Raw genomic sequence first — 20336 nt, 5'->3', positions numbered from 1 at the left:
CCCGAACAGAGCTCTACAGCCAAATATAACTTATTTAAATTATTTAAATAAAATTAATTTTGACAAAAACTGATCCTGACTGAACTGAGATACTGTGATTCCTTGATATTCGATGGCAACAAGAGACTAAATACTTATTTCAGTGTTGAGTTCATCTTGTGATACATACAGCCTGTGGAGGAGGAAGTACTCAAACATTTTACCAAGTGAAAGTACACATAAATTAATAAAAATGAACTCAAGTAAAAGTAAGTCACCACTTTAACTTTGCTACTTGAGCTAAAGTACACACATTTAAAGTGCGAAAAGTATAAAGTGTAGCCTAATCTTTAATGCCACAGTCTACTGCATCAGTATGGTTGAGTCTCAGGTGTTTCTTCACCAGTGATGCTGCTGCAGGAGGCGGGGTCTAATGTTAGCTGCCTGCTTTGATTGGATCAGTGGACCAATTCCTCTTTTGTTATTCATTACTTTTTAAAAATATTAGAAAAGAACAATGTGAACATGTGTATTGTAAAAATGTTATGGAGTAGAAAGAGCTGGCAGCTCGCTGTGGAAGAATAACTAAATACTATAATAAGATCGAAAAAGGAACTATATTTGAATGTGGATCAGTCACGTCCTGGCAGAGAGCCAAGCCACTTGCACAGGTCACTACCGGTGCAGAATGTGGCGCAGCGAATCATATATCAGTCACACCCTCCCTAACTGAGGTAAATTGTAGTATATAAGTGTATTGTAGGAGACAGGGCTGCTTTAGGGATGGAGGTTGTTAATTTGCAGGAAACAGCCTTTGCTATCATCATTGCTGTGCAGTGAAGGTGTGTGGTAAATTCCTCGCAGTGATCGTACACACACTTTGATTTGTGTACATACCGACCATTCGTGTTGGCGCAGTTCAGTGTTTTTGCATAAACCATCTTGCCAAATGCAAGATTATGGTTTGAGGTGCGCACTGCGTTATTGTGTTGTATTTTTGGCACATGTGATTGTGTATAAAGTTATATAACGCAAGTAAAGTGAGTGACAGTTGCGTGTGTTTGTTTGTTTGTGCGTGTGTGTGAAGGTGTGTAGTAGGAGATTGAAACCTGGCTAGATTTTCCAGGGTTATTTTTGATCCCTGACCTGTTGCCTATAATCATATCCAGATGCCAAACATTCTCACACACACACACACACACACACACACACACACACACACACACACACACACACACACACACACACACACACACACACACACACACACACACACACACACACACACACACACACCACTTTCTTTTTATTGCCGTTCCTTCTTCCCCTTTTCCTCTTTCCTTGTCTCCTTCCTCTCTATCTTTCCCTTGTTCTTCCACGCCTCTTTCTCCTCCTTTTTATTTCATTCTTTCTTTCCCTTTCACCTCTTTTGTCATCCTCCCTCTTCTCTCCATCTTCCTCCTCCTCCTCTTTATCTCCCTCCTTTAACCCCTCTTTCTTCTCCCTCTAGTGTTTCTCTAGTTTTGGGTAACATTGATCCCTCAAGTCTCCACACAGGCTGCTAAATAGTTTAACTGAGATGCTCTATTGATTGTTAGCCCATCGACATCCAATAGAGAAGAGGATCACCAAGCCTCTGTATGTCTCTGTAACTTTGTCCACATGGATGAGAGGCTGGGTTTCAATTCCCATACGTCCTCCAGCCAAGTTTTCTGTTGGAATTGTTGCACACAGTGTATATACACCCTGTGCAGCTGCCACTGCCACAGGGTGCTTTGTAGTTTCACCTGCTGTGGTCAGCATTACACAGCTTGAGATCGGATTACTGTCATTCTCAGTGCATCAAATTTGTAATGCTCAAACCAACTGTGGGGTCAGCCTGATATGCTAATGGCCAGCCTGATTAGGTCCATGTGATCCAAAGCTATGAGGAGTTTTGGTTTGGAGCAAAAGGGGATTAACTGAAAGTGACGCTGAGTGCGTGAGTGCTTCAAAGTGATGGTTTGCCCTCAGCAAGCGCTTGTTTGTTCGACGATGGATGTAAAACTCTCGTCTGCATATAATAATTCAAATGAACCGTGTCAAAATATTGTGCTTTAGGTTTCAAGTAGAATGATGGTGATGCCATTCTTTACCTATTAAGTAAAATCCAACAGCGAAGGCTTGTCAAAAGGGTCAATTTTAATCTTGAGCCAAATAAAGGAATCAGGAAGCCCTGACCTTGCAGCTTCACCTCTTTCCTTCTTATTTTTATCAGTCTTTGTTCCCAAAACAAATTCCACTACCAAAGGAGAACCACAACTCCTTCATGAAGTACTCATGCAGAAAGTTAGCCCTTAAAACTTAACTCATTAAGAAAACACTCCCTGTAGCTGCCTCAGAATAAAAGCCTTCCAGAAGTTTGAGTGTTTTATAGCAGACTAAACCTCTTTGAAGTTTTTCTCATGGCTGCACAAATTGAATTTAACTCACTGTCCACTCAAGTTTCAATCATTGTTGAGAAGCAAATCCTGCTTGTTCAGACACGTTTAACTCAGATATAAGGTGAGAAACTGTCCCCCCCAGCAGAACAGCGTGCTCTAGAGTGAAGCCTGATATCACAAATGATATCATTGATGCATTTGCTAAATGTTGCCCTATTACATGTCCAGCACACATGGTGCAAGATTAGCCTTCTTTTGCAGTTGTGTTTAAGGCCAACCGATCGTTTAATATCACAGTTTATTGCGCTTTAAGATTTGTTTTGGTTTCCATTAATTCTTGAACAAAGTATATATCTGGCCACTTTGTCTGGGAAAAGTTCTGCTTCCACTAAAAACTGCTGTTTGCTGTTGCTAGACACAAGGATGATGAGGGAGTGAGCGTGAATCAAAACAGTTCATTTGTGGGCTGTAAAACCAAAACATGCTGGATATGAATGCTGCCATATTGCGTTAATAACATCATTTGGATCCAGACTCGGGGATGGAGTTATAGTATGGAGGTCCTGTCGATGCACTTGACCACTTTAGAGTATTTTTATTGCACCGAATAACTAATTAAAACCAAACTTACTGGAAAAATGAGCACTTGGAAATACATCAGTGTGATATCAAATACCTAAAATTACAGAAATCATCTCTGAGAGAAATTTATTTGACGGGTACTTTGAGTTTTTAGTTTAGTCCATGTCCCATCTACTAATTGGTCGAGGCGGGGTTTATGCCCTATCTGCAATTAGCCACCAGGTGGTGATCATGACGCTTTGGCTTCACTTTCAGCGAGCCATCTGTCATGTCATCTATCGTTATATACATCTATCGTTATATACATCAATCATTATATACATCTATTGTTTTATATATATATCTATCGTTATATACATCTATAGTTATATACATCTATCATTATATACATCTATTGTTTTATATACATCGTTTGGATCCATTGTTTATATCAAAATACTTACTACTTTAGGTTTAAGTTCAGATTAAATAAGTCCCTTTTTGGAAAGGAATAACAACAAAACAGTCACAATTCATCATTAAAACACTAAATATTAACATTTTATCAGCAGACATTTCTGGGACTGGGCCTCAAATACACTCTGTCACATGTACACGCTTCCACTTGGCATCTGAGATATAAACCAGACCATGACGGATACTGTATACTGCACACGTCTTCTTCGAACACAGACATGTTGTTACCCTGACACCCATCCGTGTGTTTGCAGTTGCAGGACCGGAACCCTCACTGCACATGACACTTCACAGAGCACCCTGTCTGCTTCCTATCTCTTCAATGCACAATAACAAATACATATACACAAACACTCAAACCTGCACGGGAGACTGTGCTTAAAGGCCCCTCGCGATGGCAGCAGAAAATGCAAGTGCACCAAATGTAAATGTGCGACACAAGGATGAGGGATTAATATATATTGTTTTGAATACAGAGTTGAAGGTGAAGGGGCAGAAGGGACACTGGGTGGAAGAGTGGAGGTGGACGGGTTGGACAAGTGAGGAAATGGCGTCTGCTTTGTCTCTCTTTGCAGTTTAAGAGCATTTCCATCTATGGTGGGGCTGATGGAATAGTTGTCGGTCTGCCAACTATGTGACACAGCCCATAGTCTATTTACTTGGGAAGGTCAACCTCTCTCTAACTTTATATAAGAAACTTCCCCTTGACTTTATGGCAACAGAGACGGCCTGCTCCTCTTTCTTGCTTCCTTTTTTTTAAGCTCTCCTGTCAGCCTTTCCACTCCCTTGGTGAACGGTGCTGATGCCAAAATAGCTCGTGGAGAAGTTAAGAGGCATAGAAAAGACAGAGGTGTCAAGGGAGAGGTTGGGTTGAAATGTATTCTTCCTGTTTTGGAAATCGTTGTTGCTGCTTTACTGGAAGCTTTTCACCACCGACATGAATGTTGATTCAGTGTGTAGCTGTTATGTGGGCACAAAGTGGTCTGGAGTCACTTTGGGGTCACTTCTTCTACACATTTCCCACAGGCAACTTTTGACTTATTGACCTCGAAAGGTATTCACTTGAAAAGGAAAGTGCAACTGGTCTTGGAAACTTCTGAGTGCTGTTAATACAGTGATACACATCGGTGTTTGTTCAGTATAGAATATGTGTCTTTGATCCTTTCTCTGACAAGGGCATATTTTAGGATTTAGCTTAAAAATGTACGTTATGGGCGCAAATACACTCACCCCAAGTGCTGATATTTGTAATACTGTGATGTGCAGCATTGATTTGCGAAGCTCAACCACTTTGACTTGCTTTGTGTCTTGCAGCAAAAACATAGAACCATGAACTTACTGTAACAATGCAGTTAGCCAACCCTGATACAAAACTTAATGCTCTTTTTGAAGCTACTGGAATTCAAGCGGAATTCAGTGATGGTTGACTGGACTTGCACTTTGTAGAGATTTCCTAAAGAACTAAGCTGTAAGGCAGCGATTAGCTATGATACATTAAGGAATAACTTTGAAATCTATGAAAGCTGTTTAACCACCTGTCGTGCGTCAGGGTTTGTAAAATGCTGCCTGGTGGAGTGCATCACATGTCAGTGGCAGTCTTTAAAAAAGAGACGAGGAACAGTTGTTCCTGTTGTCTTATATTCAAATTAAAAGTCAGCCAAGCTACCTAGGCTGTACTAAATGCTAATACTTGCATGCTAACATGTATGCTCAGAAGAGATTGCCAATGTTAAGCATATTATTTACCAAATTCAGCATCTGTAGTTTCATGTATTACAATGGAAATATTTGCTGATCATAAATGTACTGACTAAAGAAAATGTCAATGGTTCTTTAGGTATATGGACATGAACCAAAGCATTGGATTAATACAAACAGAAATGTCCCTCCCAACAGGAGCAACAGTGTGTGAATAAAGGCACAACTACAGAAAGCTTGTAAACTTGATGTGATGCCCAGAGACCAGAAGGAGTGTAGTATAACGATTTTGGATCGGATTTGTCAGTGAGGTCGATATGGTTTGATTGAATGCTGTTGTTAATGGGAACGGCACATTTTCCTGTGGTTCGGCCACTTTTCTGCCCCTGTTTTTGTCTCTCTCGAAAGTAAAAGCAGTCTGACATTTATAGAGGTAGGATTAGGTTTGGTTATTGCAAGGAAATGATGTACATGTTTAGTGTGTTTATACAGTATGTGTTTATAGACCATTTAATGTGTTCTCATGCTGTGTCATGTGCGCGCGCACACACACACACACACACACACACACACACGCACACTCGCACACACGCGTGCTTCTACCATTTGCCAAACCAAGGGAGACAGCAGAAATACCGTTTTGCTTTGCTTCTTGCTTCAACCAGAGACAATATTTATTCAGCTTTTATCCTGCCTTGCCTGAGGAATACAGAGCTGGCAACAGAAGACACTGGCCACCCTCCAAGACTGGCATAAGAAACGTGTTTTTCTAATTTGTACAATGGTGGGACATAGAAAGCAATACAACAGCTTCTAATCCTGGTTTATAGAGGGAGGGCTTTTCCAGTCCTGAAGGCCATGAAATCAAAAGCGGAGAATCAATGAAGTGATCAAATGTTAGATTCAGTTATTTCTTGGTTCAGTGAGATGTCAAATAGCATGCTGCCTGCACTTAGCAAGTTCCCCTTTTCTAGCTCCAGCTGAGTCTTCCGTTTGTATTCCTTTTGCGTTGTCCCTTCACACAATGGTTTTATCTCATCTGAATTTTTTTTTTTTAAATCTAGGGTTACCTAATGACCCTTCCTTCCTTGGTTGTTATTTGTGCTGTATAAAATGCAAAAAAAAAGACAGAAGGGGCTGAGTATATTGTAGTGCAAATCATCAAAATGAACGTGTATTGTTGATTAAATCATTTTTCTTAAAGTTGAGTAAAAGTAGAACTCGCTTAGTAACACACTAGATACACAATTTAGATTTTGAAAGGGCATTCTGTTTGTGTTGTGTTGTTTTTTTAATATAAGATACAACTATCAGTACCTTAACTATTCATAATCAAATATTGTATGCCAGTTGCAAACATAAAGAAGGTCATGTATTTAATTTGTAAACAACGGAGGCCGTAGATTTTATTAAAGTGGCACACCAAGTTAAATGATTAGTTTAACCTTTGAAAAAACATGTACTATGTTCAGGTTTTTACTTTCTGGAGGATTGTTAAAATAAATCAATTCTCACATCAGCATTTGGTTAGTTTTGCTTTCCTTTGGCCAGTTAGGCTAGCTGTTTCCTTCTGTACCACATTTGTGCTAAGCTAAGATCACTAAGCTTCTTCATGGAGTTTGATGTTTATCAGACAGATGCCAGGGTGGTATAAATCTTCTTGTATGACTCTAAGCAACAAAGCAAATTACTGTATACCAGTGTCTTAATTTAATGTTAAGAAGGGCAGAAGATAATTCCTTGTTATATGACAAACTAACTACGATCATCCACATGTAGCTTCTGTAACACTATGGTCAACCTAGGAAAGATACCAAAAGCCACATTAAATTGATAATGATCATTAACCAGTAGTAGTCCTACCTTAAATTATTGGAAGGTGCTGATGCAGACAAATCACCAAGTCATCTGCAACAAATCATCATACACATTATCTCAAAGCACTAAGGTCAAGACCTTGAAAAAAATTATAGAGAAACCCAACAGTTCCCACCATGAGCAGCACTTTGGTGACTGTGGAGAGGAAACACTCATTAACTGGAAGAAAACTCTAGTAGAACCAGACTCTGTGGGCGGCCTCGACCGGTTGGGGTGAGCAGAGAAAAACGGGGAGGAGAGGAGAGATGGGTGGAAAAGAGAGAGAAAGAGAGAGAGAGAGAGAGAGAGAGAGAGACCAGGAACAGTTGTGTTCCTGGTCTCTCTCTCTCTGGTTGTTATAATGAAAACAATAAGAGTAATAATTATGGATGTAAAGATGTTATTAATGATAGCAGCAACAGTTCATATAATAATAATAATAATAATAATAATAATAACGATTACTATTCATTATTATTTAATCAGAACCAACCAACCAACCATAATGGGGAGTGAATCATTCTCCATTTCATGCTTGAAATGTCCTCGTCCACAGCATGCCAAAGCAAACCTCTTGATTAGACTAAAACACACACACACACACACACGCGCATACCATGGTGCTGCATCATTGACAGTCTGGAGCAGAGCGGGGCCGCAGCATCCCGTTTAGATTAGATCAAATCAGATTAGGTGACATTACATTAGCGCTAACCAGATTACACTATTCCTCATCTAACACACTTTACCTCCTAATGCTCCTTCAGCCTCATTACCCAGGACACAACCATCGAAGGAACCAATTAGAAAAGTGAGAACGCCTTTCTCACTTATGGGCACATTCATCTCTCTCCAGGTCGTGTGTGCACCTCAGTGGTCATCAGTCAATTAAGACATGTCTCCAGTTTGATAAACTAATGGCTGTGGATCTTTGGGTGACAGTGCACGTGTGTTTGTGTGTGTCTGTATGTGCACAGTTGCGGGTGTGTTCTTTTTCCTCTGTGTGTCTTGTGTGCTTTTCTGCGTGTGAGAAAGGCTTTTATGGTCTCACTCTTTCGCAGTATTCTTGCATGATGTCTGAGGAATGTCCAATATACAAGCTGGAACAATAGCAGAGCAGAAACAGTGGGGGAAAAATAATGACCTGATCCTGAGTCTTAAGGCCAGATGTCTGCAGTCCAAGTCTCACCTCATAAAAACTGTACTTTGTGTCCTGGCTAATCAACTGCAATTAATATATGGCTTTATGTGTGTGTCTACACTCATGGTTATATGTGTGTGAGGTGGTGCAGAGCTTTGTTCATACTGTATGTGTGCATACATGGTAATGAGTGTGGAAGTAGAGCTCAATGAATAAGTTTATGTGTGTGGTCTGTGGAAGTGTGAGCTTACATACTTATTAGTGTGGTTTTGGGTCTTTGGGTACACCTCTATGTCTATTTGTGGAGTGTGTGTTTCTGCATGTGAGGGCATTCATCTGACAGCACACACACAAACACCCAAGTGCCCCCTGCATTTGTTTACCCTTTGAACTTAATTTGAATGGCACAATGAGTGTTTGCACATATGAAGGATTTGCCGCAGCCAAACCGACACAATAAAGCTGTGGGATCAAACAAACCGATTTGTCTGTGTCTGTGAATCCAGTGACAGACACGAGACACATAGACAACGGCAAAGAGGTGAGATGAAACAGAGAAAAGCTTGTTTTTCAGGGTTCACTGACAGGAGCTGCACTGCAGGATGTGGGCAAATTATTCTTTTTTTCACAAGGAGACACGAGGGGAAGATGTCCTCCTCTCTACATATCCTCCACAGTGCCTGTTTAACATAGCAGATGTGCGAAAGGATCATACTTGAACTTATGTCCCACTTATTTCTCCATACAATTAGCTGTTGTTTTCTCAGTCGACAGTTTAGCTGTGAATAGCAGTGGCACCATCTTTGAAATTCCTCAAGTCTGAAACATTCTCTCTCACTCACTTACTCTTCTCATCACTTAGTTTGCTGCAGTTTGGGGCTTTCACCATGTTTGACGCAGAAAATACTGCTTCCACTGATTCTACAATTAATCTGCCAGCAGCTCAATGTATCAACTTCAGCTGATGAAGTTTAGTGGCTCTTACTTCTCAGATCAGGAGACAGATAGTGATGTGTTGATGTCATGTTGAAGATGCACCACTCTTCAAAATGGCCACTGTTTGTTTTCTAATCAAGCAAACTGGTTTCATGCATGTATCAAGTTTACTTTACTCTGTGCTTGACTACAGTTTTTCACAGTCAACAGTTTCAAGTTCATCAGCTAGTGTTGAAGTGTGTGTGTGTGTGTGTGTGTGTGTGTGTGTGTGTGTGTGTGTGTGTGTGTGTGTGTGTTTACCTTTGTGAGGACCATTTTAAGCATAGCACTTACTGAGTGAGGACATTTTGGGAAAGTGAGGACATTTTGACTAGTCCTTACTTTTTCAATGGACTTTTTGAGGGTTAAGACTAAGGTAAGGGTTCAGAGTTGCTTTTAAGGTTAGGGTTAGAGTAAGGGTTAGAGTAACGCTTTTGATGTTTAAGGTTAGGGTAAGGGGCTGGCAATGCCATCATGCCATTAAATGTCCTCACTAAGACAGAAATACAATAGGGTGTGTGTGATTACTTGAAAGCACGGTGTGATCTGTTTCAGATTGAATTTGAAAGTGTCTGTATTAATTATAAAATAAAGTATCATTACATTTGTATCTGGAACCAAATCCACCTATGGGTATTTAAGATCCACACCCATATACCATATTCTATCACAAATAATATTATGATTAATATCATTTAAATTCTGCTAAGCTGGCAGCTTCAGAAACTGCATTATTCAGGACCTCAGGTATGTCCTCAACATAAAACCACCAGCATTAATCATTGACATTTACATTTTCCTGCTCAATAGCAAAGATGGAAGCGGTATAATGCTGATGTAGTGCTGCATAATATTTTAAGGTTTGGGCTCGGTGGATAAACTGGTTTGCATACACGTATTTCAGATAAATTCAATAACTTAAATCATTGCAAACTTTAAACAGTACATACTGTATAAAATACCCTTTAAGTGGATCCTGCAACTTTAAAATTATGGATCAGTTTCAAAATTTATTTGTAATAGTTGAATATTCCACTTGATATTATGCTCACATCAATAAATAGATGTGACGGCCACATAAACCACTTAGACCAAACCAAAATGAGGCAGTCTCGTCTTCCTATTGCTTCACCAGCTTAGCCCGTATAAGCGGTATATATATATATATATATACAATGCACAGGTAAGAAGAAACACAGTGCCATTGCTGCCTCAGCAGTCCCGCACGTAAACCCAGCCTGCTGTGGTTGTTGGCTGAAGCACATTGTTGATCCCGGTTTGCTGCTAACTTTATGTTCCCCACCAACAGTAAACAATGATTTTTTTAAAAAACCATCATCATGAGCTTTTCTTAACTTTAACAAAATGTTTTAGTGGTTTAAACATCATATGTAGCAGTTAGCTATAGCATAGGTCATTCTGAAAAGCCAGCAAAATTCCGTTTTGACGTTTCAGGCTGTGAGATATGGTGTAATAATGGGCTTCGGTGTTGCTGGACTCGTTGCCTTAGGGCCTAAAGCTACATTCACGTCTTATGGGAATAATGACTTAACACGAAGCAACAACTTGAAAGTGCAGACTTGCTCAAGCTCAGTTAAAACTGTCACACTCTCTTATTGAAGTACTCCATAGGCAGTGGCATGCTTTTGACAATGTAACACATGGACTCAGTCAACGGCATCAACTCTCAACCACAAAACTCCAAAAAGTAGTTGCTTTGCAGCTGGGTCACTTTTGTGTTAAAGTATTTCTTGTTTCTGAGCAGTTATTTTGCAGCAATTGGAGACTCCTCTGCAACACAACCCCCTGTAAAATATCAAGGGAATAGGTATGCGCGCTATAGTGCCGTTCTTTCAATGTTTATCACTGCCGTGCTGTAACCACTGTCTTCCCCCTTATGACATGAAGGCAGCAACGGTGACAACATTTCATCATAACTGACTCTTCTGTCATCGTTGCTGAAAAGACTTAAACAAACTGGTGCTGTAATGCGGCACGAGCAGCTGTTATTCAACTTGTGATGTTAATCTCCGTATTCATGTCTCTATGTTTCCGTGCTAGCATTGAGTAATCACTGCTTAAACAGTCATGGTGTATAGTGATTAGAGGCAGCCCACCAGGACAGGCTTAATGACACACACTGTGTTTACATTACGTTACTTTACCTCGCGGTTCAGCCGGGGGGTAATGTTTCTGCTGGAATGACGTCTCTATTGAAACACACGCATGCGCACACACACACACACACACACACACACACACACACACACACACACACACAACCATGTTCAATTATACATTTATGACAGAGCACATGCAAACACAGATCAGGCCTTCAATACTGTAATTTCAGTGTGGTGTGTGTGTGTTTGTGTGTGTGACACCATGATTGAGCTGTATAAACTGTTTAATGCACAGAGATGAAAGACCTCATGATGTCTGGGGTTTTCCACGGTCCACAGGCACATAACACCATCCCTGCTGGTTCTTCTCTCCTCGCCAATAATTACGGATACTCGCTGTAGAAGTCTGATTTACATACTGTGTCGTATTTGGATGCGCTGCGCCTTTTATCTTTTGGATCGGGCTCTTTTTCTTGTCTGTCTGCTTGTTCTCATTGCCTGTTTTTCTCAAACATGCTCCCCCGGCATACACCCACGCTCAAATGCTTTCTCTCTCTCTCTCTAACACACACACACACACACAAATGCGTGCACCCACGAGCCAGTTGTTTGATGTAGATGTGAGTGGCAGCCCAATTCTCTGATGAGCTCTGAGCAGACGTCCCAGGCATATTCAGCAGCAGCATTGTGTGTATTGTATGTGACAGAACGTAGCTGTGTGTGAATAGGCATATTTGTCAGACTTGAATTGAATTTAGTCATTGCCATATTGCTTTGTGCACATGTGACACTGCAGGTGTTGTTTGCCGATGCCGTGTGAACAGCTTGCTTCTCCTCCGCTCTCGTGATTTCCAGGTTTTTATCATTAGTGTAGATCTGACTCCTGCACTGGTTCATTTTTTTGCAAACCTGCACACACAGACCTCAGTCACTCACCTGAAATAGGTTATGGCCTCCTTGTCCTCCCGTTCTGCTAGTTAAGCTGTGTTCTTGGAAAAGTATCTGTGAATTATCGCAGCACCTGAGCTTCTACAGCTGTCAACATGTTTCCTCAGACAGCGTTTGTAGCTTGTAGCTATCAAAGGCTAATCAATTGTTGCACTTTTTACAAGCAACAAAGCCACAAAGAACGTATTAAGCACTATGTTGGTCTTTAAAGTGATCCAGTTTATTGTAATTGCTACTTCGTTGTGACAGTTATAAGTGTAGGTGAAAAGGTCAAATGTGGCTTACACATTAAAATAGTTCCTTGCAGCTGACTAGAAGTTTTTTGTTTTGAATCTTTAAATTTATCCCGAAAACAAACTGTAAGTTCTTACCTGCAGCCCGCATTTCATTGTTTTTTGCCTATATAATTTTACCTGTTTTACAACTTTATTGTTTCCCCTTCGTGACCTGGTGCAGGACCATACTGCACATTATATCTAGCACTACGATGCTATAGTAGAACATTAACCATCTCTTTCTTTTTCTATTTTTATCTGTGTCTCCAGCCTGATGAGTTGACCAATGCTTTGGAGATCAGCAACATCGTGTTCACCAGCCTCTTCGCTCTGGAGATGCTGTTGAAGGTTTTGGTCTATGGGCCCTTTGGCTACATCAAGAACCCCTACAATATCTTTGATGGCATCATCGTGGTCATCAGGTGAGTAATCATTTTTAGTTTAGAAAACAGTTTAGTTTTGCTTCCCTACTCATTGTTCCAGCGTTTAAATAATACCACTGGGAATACATATCCTGATGACCCTTTACATACCATGGTTATTTTTACACATGAAAAACATATCCTACTTTTTTCCACTCAGTTACAAGTATCAAAAAAACTGTAAATGCCTGGTCAGTAATGTAAAAAAAATCTGTGAGGTTAAAAACATTAATTACATTCATTAAAACATAAAAAAAATTGTAAAACGACCTAATTTATAAAACTAAATAATCTTATTTGACATTTTTTTCATAATTCTTTGTTGATAAATTTAAGCATTAAGAGTTTATCTGTGATCTATGGAGTCTTAATAAGATTATCTGACTAGATTGATTGCTTCAGTCTCCACTCACGTACCTACTCGCGGGATTTTCCCCAATGGAGTAAAAGTTCCCTCTGAGGAAACACATCAAACACATCACATCACTGCCACACTTCTCTAGGGTGTAACACATAAAGTTAAAGTCACATTAACTTCCCATCCAACAAACTTTACCCAAACAGCCCGTAAAAACAATGTGATATCACCATCCTGATGTGGGTAGTAAACAGAGTGGTCAAAAGCCATAAACAGTCTCTGAGTGTGAAGCTGCTGTTTTCAGTGTGGTGGTGCAATGCTGTGGTAAACACGGTGATGACACACCACTGGATTAATGGCTTCCTCATTTACAAAAAATGAGATCAGAGGATGGAGCCACAGTAGCGCTCGACCAATCAGGAGTCAGTCTCAGCAGTCAATTTTCACATTTCACTTTGTTTTTATATATACTTGTGTGTGTGTGTGTCCTCAGTGTGTGGGAGATTGTGGGTCAGCAGGGTGGCGGCCTGTCGGTGCTGAGGACGTTCCGGCTGATGCGGGTGCTGAAGCTGGTGCGCTTCATGCCAGCCCTGCAGAGGCAGCTGGTGGTGCTGATGAAGACTATGGACAACGTGGCCACCTTCTGCATGCTGCTCATGCTCTTCATCTTCATTTTCAGGTAGACAGAGGAGGAGCAAGTTACCTCACATCTTGTCTTAGGGCCCGGTCACACATACGCAAATATCGTGGGTCAAAGTTCACCCAGCGCCCAAATGTTTTATTCACCCCCTCATTCACACAGATCGGAAGTGAACAGGAACCAAAGTCTCAAAGACAGTGAAAGAAAACACACAAGTTTAAACTAAAGGGAGTTTGATCAGTGACCATGAAGTAAATTCTGTAGATGGGATTGAAAGCACAAAGGTGTGAAATGAAATGAAATCGGTTGATCGGTATGTGGTAACTTCTCCAGAGGTCGTACAGACATGTGAAAGGAAGAATGAGATCAGTCGAGGGGATGACAAGACTAAGTGATTCTCTCTTTTCGGCAGCATTCGTCTTTTTCTGCCTGGTTGAACAGAGCAGCTGAGCTCAGCAGAATCAGAGTTACGGACCTTCTCTGTCTGATACACAAACTCGTGAAGAAACACAAACATGCCCGTACCAAGAGGAGACAATACTCAAGTTATTCCTCTGTTTGTCTCATGTGAGCCCAGAGTGATAGTGAAACACAGCACATTCTGTAATACTCACAGATCTGAAACATACACAAAGGTGCCAAACATAAGTCAACGTAGTCCACATCAACTTTATTAAAAATTAGGATTTACAAGATATTTTTATCGTCATACCATCTTTATTCTATAAGCCCAGTGGAGGGTGGATAGTTAATCTCTGCAGTCGCTCGTAGAATCCGTTTCCTTACTTTTTTTCTAGCATTTTGGTAGTTTAGAATTGTCTTTGTTGCTGGTGTTTGTCTCATATCCAGCATTGCCTCAACAAATATATTTACAATGTAGTAAATCGTGAACAATAGCAGAAATATCTGATTCTCCTCCACTCTTTGTGCCTGGTCACACAAACACGATTGTATCAGTGGTGAACCTTTGCCTCCAGTTCGCTTCCAATCTGTGCAAGCAACGAGGTGAATAAAACAAAGGCTTCATTATTTATTTCGTATTTTTTTATTTTTTGCATACACAATTTTTTGTAGACATGTAAATGTTTAATTGTTCAAGTCTGCAGGAACATTTTATTTCTTTGAAAAGTTTTGAGTCAAAACGCGGCTTATGATCACTTTGAAATTAAGAAAATGAATAAAATAGATTATATTTGATGTCAGTGTACATAACACTGAAAGGGACTAATGGAAACCCTGACTACATGTGTGGGTTTAACATAAAGACGTAACATGCACTAATGCCCATGTGTACAGTATGTGGATTTAACTTAATATAAGCACATTTTAAATATACTATTTGGGGCATTAAAGTTGAGCTGCGTTATTTCATATTGTTAGTATGACCTATGTGGAGCGGCTTAGTATTTATTTATACAGGAGCAGTGAGAGAACAGAGATTTGGTTGTTTCCAGTGTATACACTAAGATGAGCTAACAGCCTCCTGTAGCTCCAGCTCCATGCACAGGACTCAACACACATACAGCTCACTCTCTTTAAGAAAGCATGTATGTGTTGACGTTTTCCTGTGATTAGAAGAAAGCAGTGGAGATGGAATAGTTGTGGAAATAGTGAATGTCATTGCCACGGTTTGTGACGCTCTCCATGGTGCTGAACTTGACCTGGCACAAGCACTCCACTCCACTTCTGTTAGTTGGCAACATTTGTGCCTCTGTGCATTGTGGGCCGACAGTTTATGAAGCAACGAGTTAATTGCATCACTGACTGGACTCCATACATGATGTTCTACTTTTCTTTGCAATTTAATTTGATAATAAGTGTTTTGTAAATACTTCTATACTTCCTTGCTTTTTGTATGACAGTCCATTATGCAGTGATTACCATCAATGTTATACTGCCAGAGCTATTTTTGCAATTATCATCAGTATGATGAATTTAAAACAACATTTTTTTTCCAGCAAATATGATCAGTTTATTTGCACTGTATTTAATGAGACGGCCTGTTGTAAATATTTATCCCTGTATTTCCTGTTTTGTTCCCTGCTCTCCCTCCCTCCTCTCGTGTCAGTATCCTGGGGATGCATCTGTTTGGTTGTAGGTTTGGGTCAGAGAACGACGAGGACACTCTGCCGGACAGGAAGAACTTTGATTCTCTTCTCTGGGCCATAGTTACGGTCTTCCAGGTGAGAAAGGACCCCCTTCTCTTAAATACTCGCGTCTCATCACTGTATTATGTCCAGTTAAGCTGTATCTTCACGCTCTGTTGAGTTTATGAAAATAGAAAAGCGGGAAGGCCGAAAGGTAGGGAAGTCCATCCATCCATTCTGGTAGCCTGCACTTCCTGTGTGATCGCACCAAACCTGCTGAAGTGCCCGCAAGCGACTCTTCTTGCTTCACTGCTGCTGACTGAGACTCTCTCAGAGGCTGAAAAGACAATTTCCTCCTTAATAAATAAAATATATCAAATCAAATATTCCTCTTCGCTCTCATAGTTCCCTCTTCCTCTCGACCTGATGTCCTCTATTTATTCCCCTCATTGTCATCCACTATTCTAATTTTCATGTATCTTACACAGGTTAAGTACTTAGGTTTGCTTCTTGTTTCACGTCACCTTGGATTAGCAAATCTGTGGTGTCCAACCATCCGTTTATTATCCCTGCATAAAACGCTGTATGGTATTTATCACCCCCTAATATAGTAACCATTTATAATTCAGTGACACATATCATCAGAGACCATGCAGCACTCCGGCATGTCTCTCTGTGCAGAACATTGCACTGACATGTCTGTTCTCTTGGCGGTACACAGAGAGTATAATGTATCTTTCTTTCACTGATTCAACCCATTGCTGTGGCAGCTTTTACATTTTCAGTGTTGCATCACTGGAGCAGAGAGTTGATTACTTGTTGATTTTCTGTTTTGGACCAAGAAATAGAGGAGACAAAACTAGAAGTGGCCTAAACTTACTACAATAACAGAATGTTTGATTGTATAGATGGGAAACTCGTGTCGACTTCCTCCTATTATACAAAAATGAAGCCTAACGATCCTCCATAATGGTGCCGCCATCTTGCACTTTTGTCATGTTGTGATCGTGGTGTGGGGCCACGGCATCAAGCTCTTCTGATACACACACTCGGCCAAACACAAAGCAGTGTCAGCTCTTAATTGTAATATTAAACCCCGTGATTATCACATCAAGTAAGTGCCAGAAAAATTAGCAGTTGAACATACTTCAGTGTGATCAGAACTACATAAAATGACTAAAACCGTCTTCGTAATTTATTTAACGTGCACGTTTTAGTTTGGTCCACATCCCCTCCACTAAAATTGACGAGGCAAGGTTCATGACCTTGAGGATTTGGCTGATTATATCCAGTAACCCATTGTCCGGTGTATTTTAACACCAGAATTACTGTAAACTGCTCAGTTACCAAACTAACACTGCTACAAAACCATGCACCTTTTTCTCATTCATACCATTTTCTACTTTCCTCTCTTCCAGATCCTCACCCAGGAGGACTGGAACAAGGTGTTGTATAACGGCATGGCCTCCACATCCCCAGTGGCTGCCCTCTACTTCATCGCACTCATGACCTTTGGGAACTACGTCCTCTTCAACTTACTGGTGGCCATCCTGGTCGAGGGTTTCCAGACGGAGGTAAAGTCTTGCTGGTCACACATGCACAAAACCAATGCATAATGTAGCATACAAAAAACCATCAGGACTTTACATTATTGAGCTTTTTTTTTCTGAAATGGGGTTAAATTCTTTCGACATTTGAAGAGTGCCATCGTCCCAATGGCGCCTATTTACCTCTGACATCAGTATACTTTTGTACTGCTCTGATCCAGGTTCATAAGTCATATGAACAAAGATCAGAGCAGAACTGTTTTCAAACTAATCAGCAACTGAAGAAAACAAAAGGAAAATGGTCGTCATGTGAATATGGTCTTTTGGGGGAGATTGTTTATCTTCTTTTGATTGGAGCTACCTTGTACCAACCTCGCACAGTGACCTGGCTTGCTGCCAAGCCCTTAACACTAATAATGGTAATTACTGCAGAAGCTACTCTTGCAAGATTTTGAAGAAATTAGGTTCAAGACTTAGCACTTAATTTTCAGTACAGGCAAAAACAACACTATCAGATGCATGTTGACACTCACAGATACAGAACATACTCATTAACATGTATGTACATGTACAAATTAGGCAATGTGTTTCCTTGCACTCTTTGCTGTGGGTTACGTGAGGACATGGGATCACACGCACTAGTTGCAGTGTTTCTCTTTCCTCTCCTCTTCTCCTTCATCTCGCTGTCAGCCTCTTCTCCTCCCACTCTCTCCCACTATTTCTGCAGTCATCCTCATTATTGTTCTGCTTATTTGCCAGTACAAGTCGCGCCATAAAGCACATCATACGAAAACTATGTCTGCTCGACTAGACCGCGCATCGGCCCGCATCACCCACGTCCTCCGTTTCATCTCTCCCCTCCTTCGTACAACTCGTCTTATGTCATAAAACAAAAGGGATATGTTATCCACTGCAGCACCGATTCCTCTCCAGAAGAAAAAACTAAAAACAGCAAAACAAAGAGCGAGAGAGAGGGAGAAGGGGAAAAGGTGGATTAATGGTCGTTATTGTTTTGAGACAGGCAACTGGGAAAACACTTTTCAGGCCTTGAGGGAGTAAAGGAGTTGAAACTCATTCAGCAACCTCTCTTCACGTCTCCACCACCCCATTTGTAGTGTACAGGGCTCTATTTGAGACGGATGGAGCGAATGAGAGAAAGGAGTTGGTGAGATGACATGGAGAGAATAAATCACAGGAGTGTTCAGTGTGTCTTTGTGTCTCCCCCCTCTCCGTCTTTAAGAAGTGACAACGCCAGTTCTTTGATCTCCGATGCTCTTTGGCTCTCCGCCTGTAAGGAGCGAGGATAGATGAGGGGTGGCAGACAGCGGCTGACAGCCTCATAAAATATGAATTAATTGGAATGGGCTTCTGCTGCTGTTGTGCTTATCTGCTGTACAAATATCAAGTGCATGACTGTGGTGAATGGAATCCCATGCCGGGGTTTTTGGTTCCCCCCCTCATCCATCTGTCTTACGGCATCGTTTTAGCTGCTGCAGGCGGATTTCCAGTAAAAACTAAAGTCTAAAAACCAATTTCATGCAACCTCTGCACCAATCAAATTACATTTTGCTAGTAGCTGGTGAATACAGACCATGTTCAGACCTCTTATTAACACATGTCCTGGGAGATACAATCACAAGTGGACTGTTCACACTTGGTATTAAAATGTGTCCTGAATGTGTCTCCTGTGACCACGTGGTATCAGATCTCCCTTCCTTGCTGTATATGCCAATAATCATGCATGTCATTTCTGTTCCCAAGTTCCAAATTATGTTGTTTTCAGCCAGTCTGCGTTTAGGAGTATAGACATGTGTCCGTTGTTAATGTGTCTCGTGTGAGTTTGTGTGATAAGGAGAGAATGAGAAAGAAACAGAGCGGCAAAGGAGGGGCTGAGTGAATCAATGTGTAAAGCTTCAGAATGAAATAAGATTTCATCCATTTGAAAACGTAGCGGTCAGTGTTAACGTTGTTGTGTTGGTCACAAATTAATTCATCTATGTGAAACACTGGGAAATGTCAAAATACTGTCAGCTGATTAGATGGTCCTTCATCTGGTGTTTGTTTAAATTGACACAAATATTATCATTATAACCCGATTAAGCCAAAAGCATGTCAACTTACGAGTTGTAGCTTTTGAAAAATTATAGAGAAAACACTCGAAATGATATACATCGTACATTAAACTATTTCAGATATGGGTTTCAAAACTGGCCGAACAACATTGGGTCATAATCAGACTATATGCTCTGTAACATGTGGATATTCATGGTATACCTTATCAGCAACTCATGTATCATCATAATCAAAATAATGCCTGATTCAGAATAAGGTCACTATTGTTGGAATATCTGTGTAAATGTAAACATAGTCATTGTGTTGTAGGTGCGTTCAAGGACAGATGTTAATACCAGGTCTGAACGGGGTCATCATCAAGCGACAAAAGTAAAGACCAAAAACTGAACCAAAGGGAGAGTGAATATCGTAATATTGACTTAAATTCATCAGGACAAACTCCAAATAAAGGCTAATCTTGCTAACTGTCTACTGGGTGTAAACAGCACGGTTTCCGTGGCTGCGGAGCCAGTTTGTTGCATCCACTTAAAAGAAGATGATGAAATGTAAGTACACGGAAAAAGAAAATTGTTACAATTTAAAAATTACTTAAACTGGTAACACACAAACAAATAAAATTTGTTCAAAGTAAAGTTAGCAAGTTATACTAACTTTAACTTAAACTTTAAGTACTGCTGTTATACCAACAATTGATATTTTTTGTTAAAACTTTATTTATTGAATCCTTCTAAGTTGGTAAACAATTTTTTTTT

At 40.5% G+C, this 20336-nt stretch overlaps 1 protein-coding gene across 8 annotated transcripts in view; it reads left to right on the top strand.

The window, feature by feature from the left end:
- cacna1g (calcium channel, voltage-dependent, T type, alpha 1G subunit) overlaps positions 1–20336 on the top strand; it is a 147201-nt gene that overhangs the window by 49478 nt on the left and 77387 nt on the right. For all 8 annotated transcript variants that reach the window (XM_047338374.1, XM_047338370.1, XM_047338369.1 and 5 more), the window contains exons 9-12: positions 12728–12879; positions 13731–13916; positions 15946–16060; positions 17383–17538. In XM_047338374.1, coding sequence (XP_047194330.1) covers positions 12728–12879; positions 13731–13916; positions 15946–16060; positions 17383–17538 — 609 coding nt within the window. The remainder of the gene's footprint in view (positions 1–12727; positions 12880–13730; positions 13917–15945; positions 16061–17382; positions 17539–20336) is intronic.

This window comes from Hippoglossus stenolepis, chromosome 21 (genome assembly GCF_022539355.2).
Source record: "Hippoglossus stenolepis isolate QCI-W04-F060 chromosome 21, HSTE1.2, whole genome shotgun sequence".
Lineage (NCBI taxonomy): Eukaryota > Metazoa > Chordata > Actinopteri > Pleuronectiformes > Pleuronectidae > Hippoglossus > Hippoglossus stenolepis.
The sequence above is the reverse complement of the archived record's forward strand: the minus strand, read 5'-3'. Positions and strand labels throughout refer to the sequence as shown.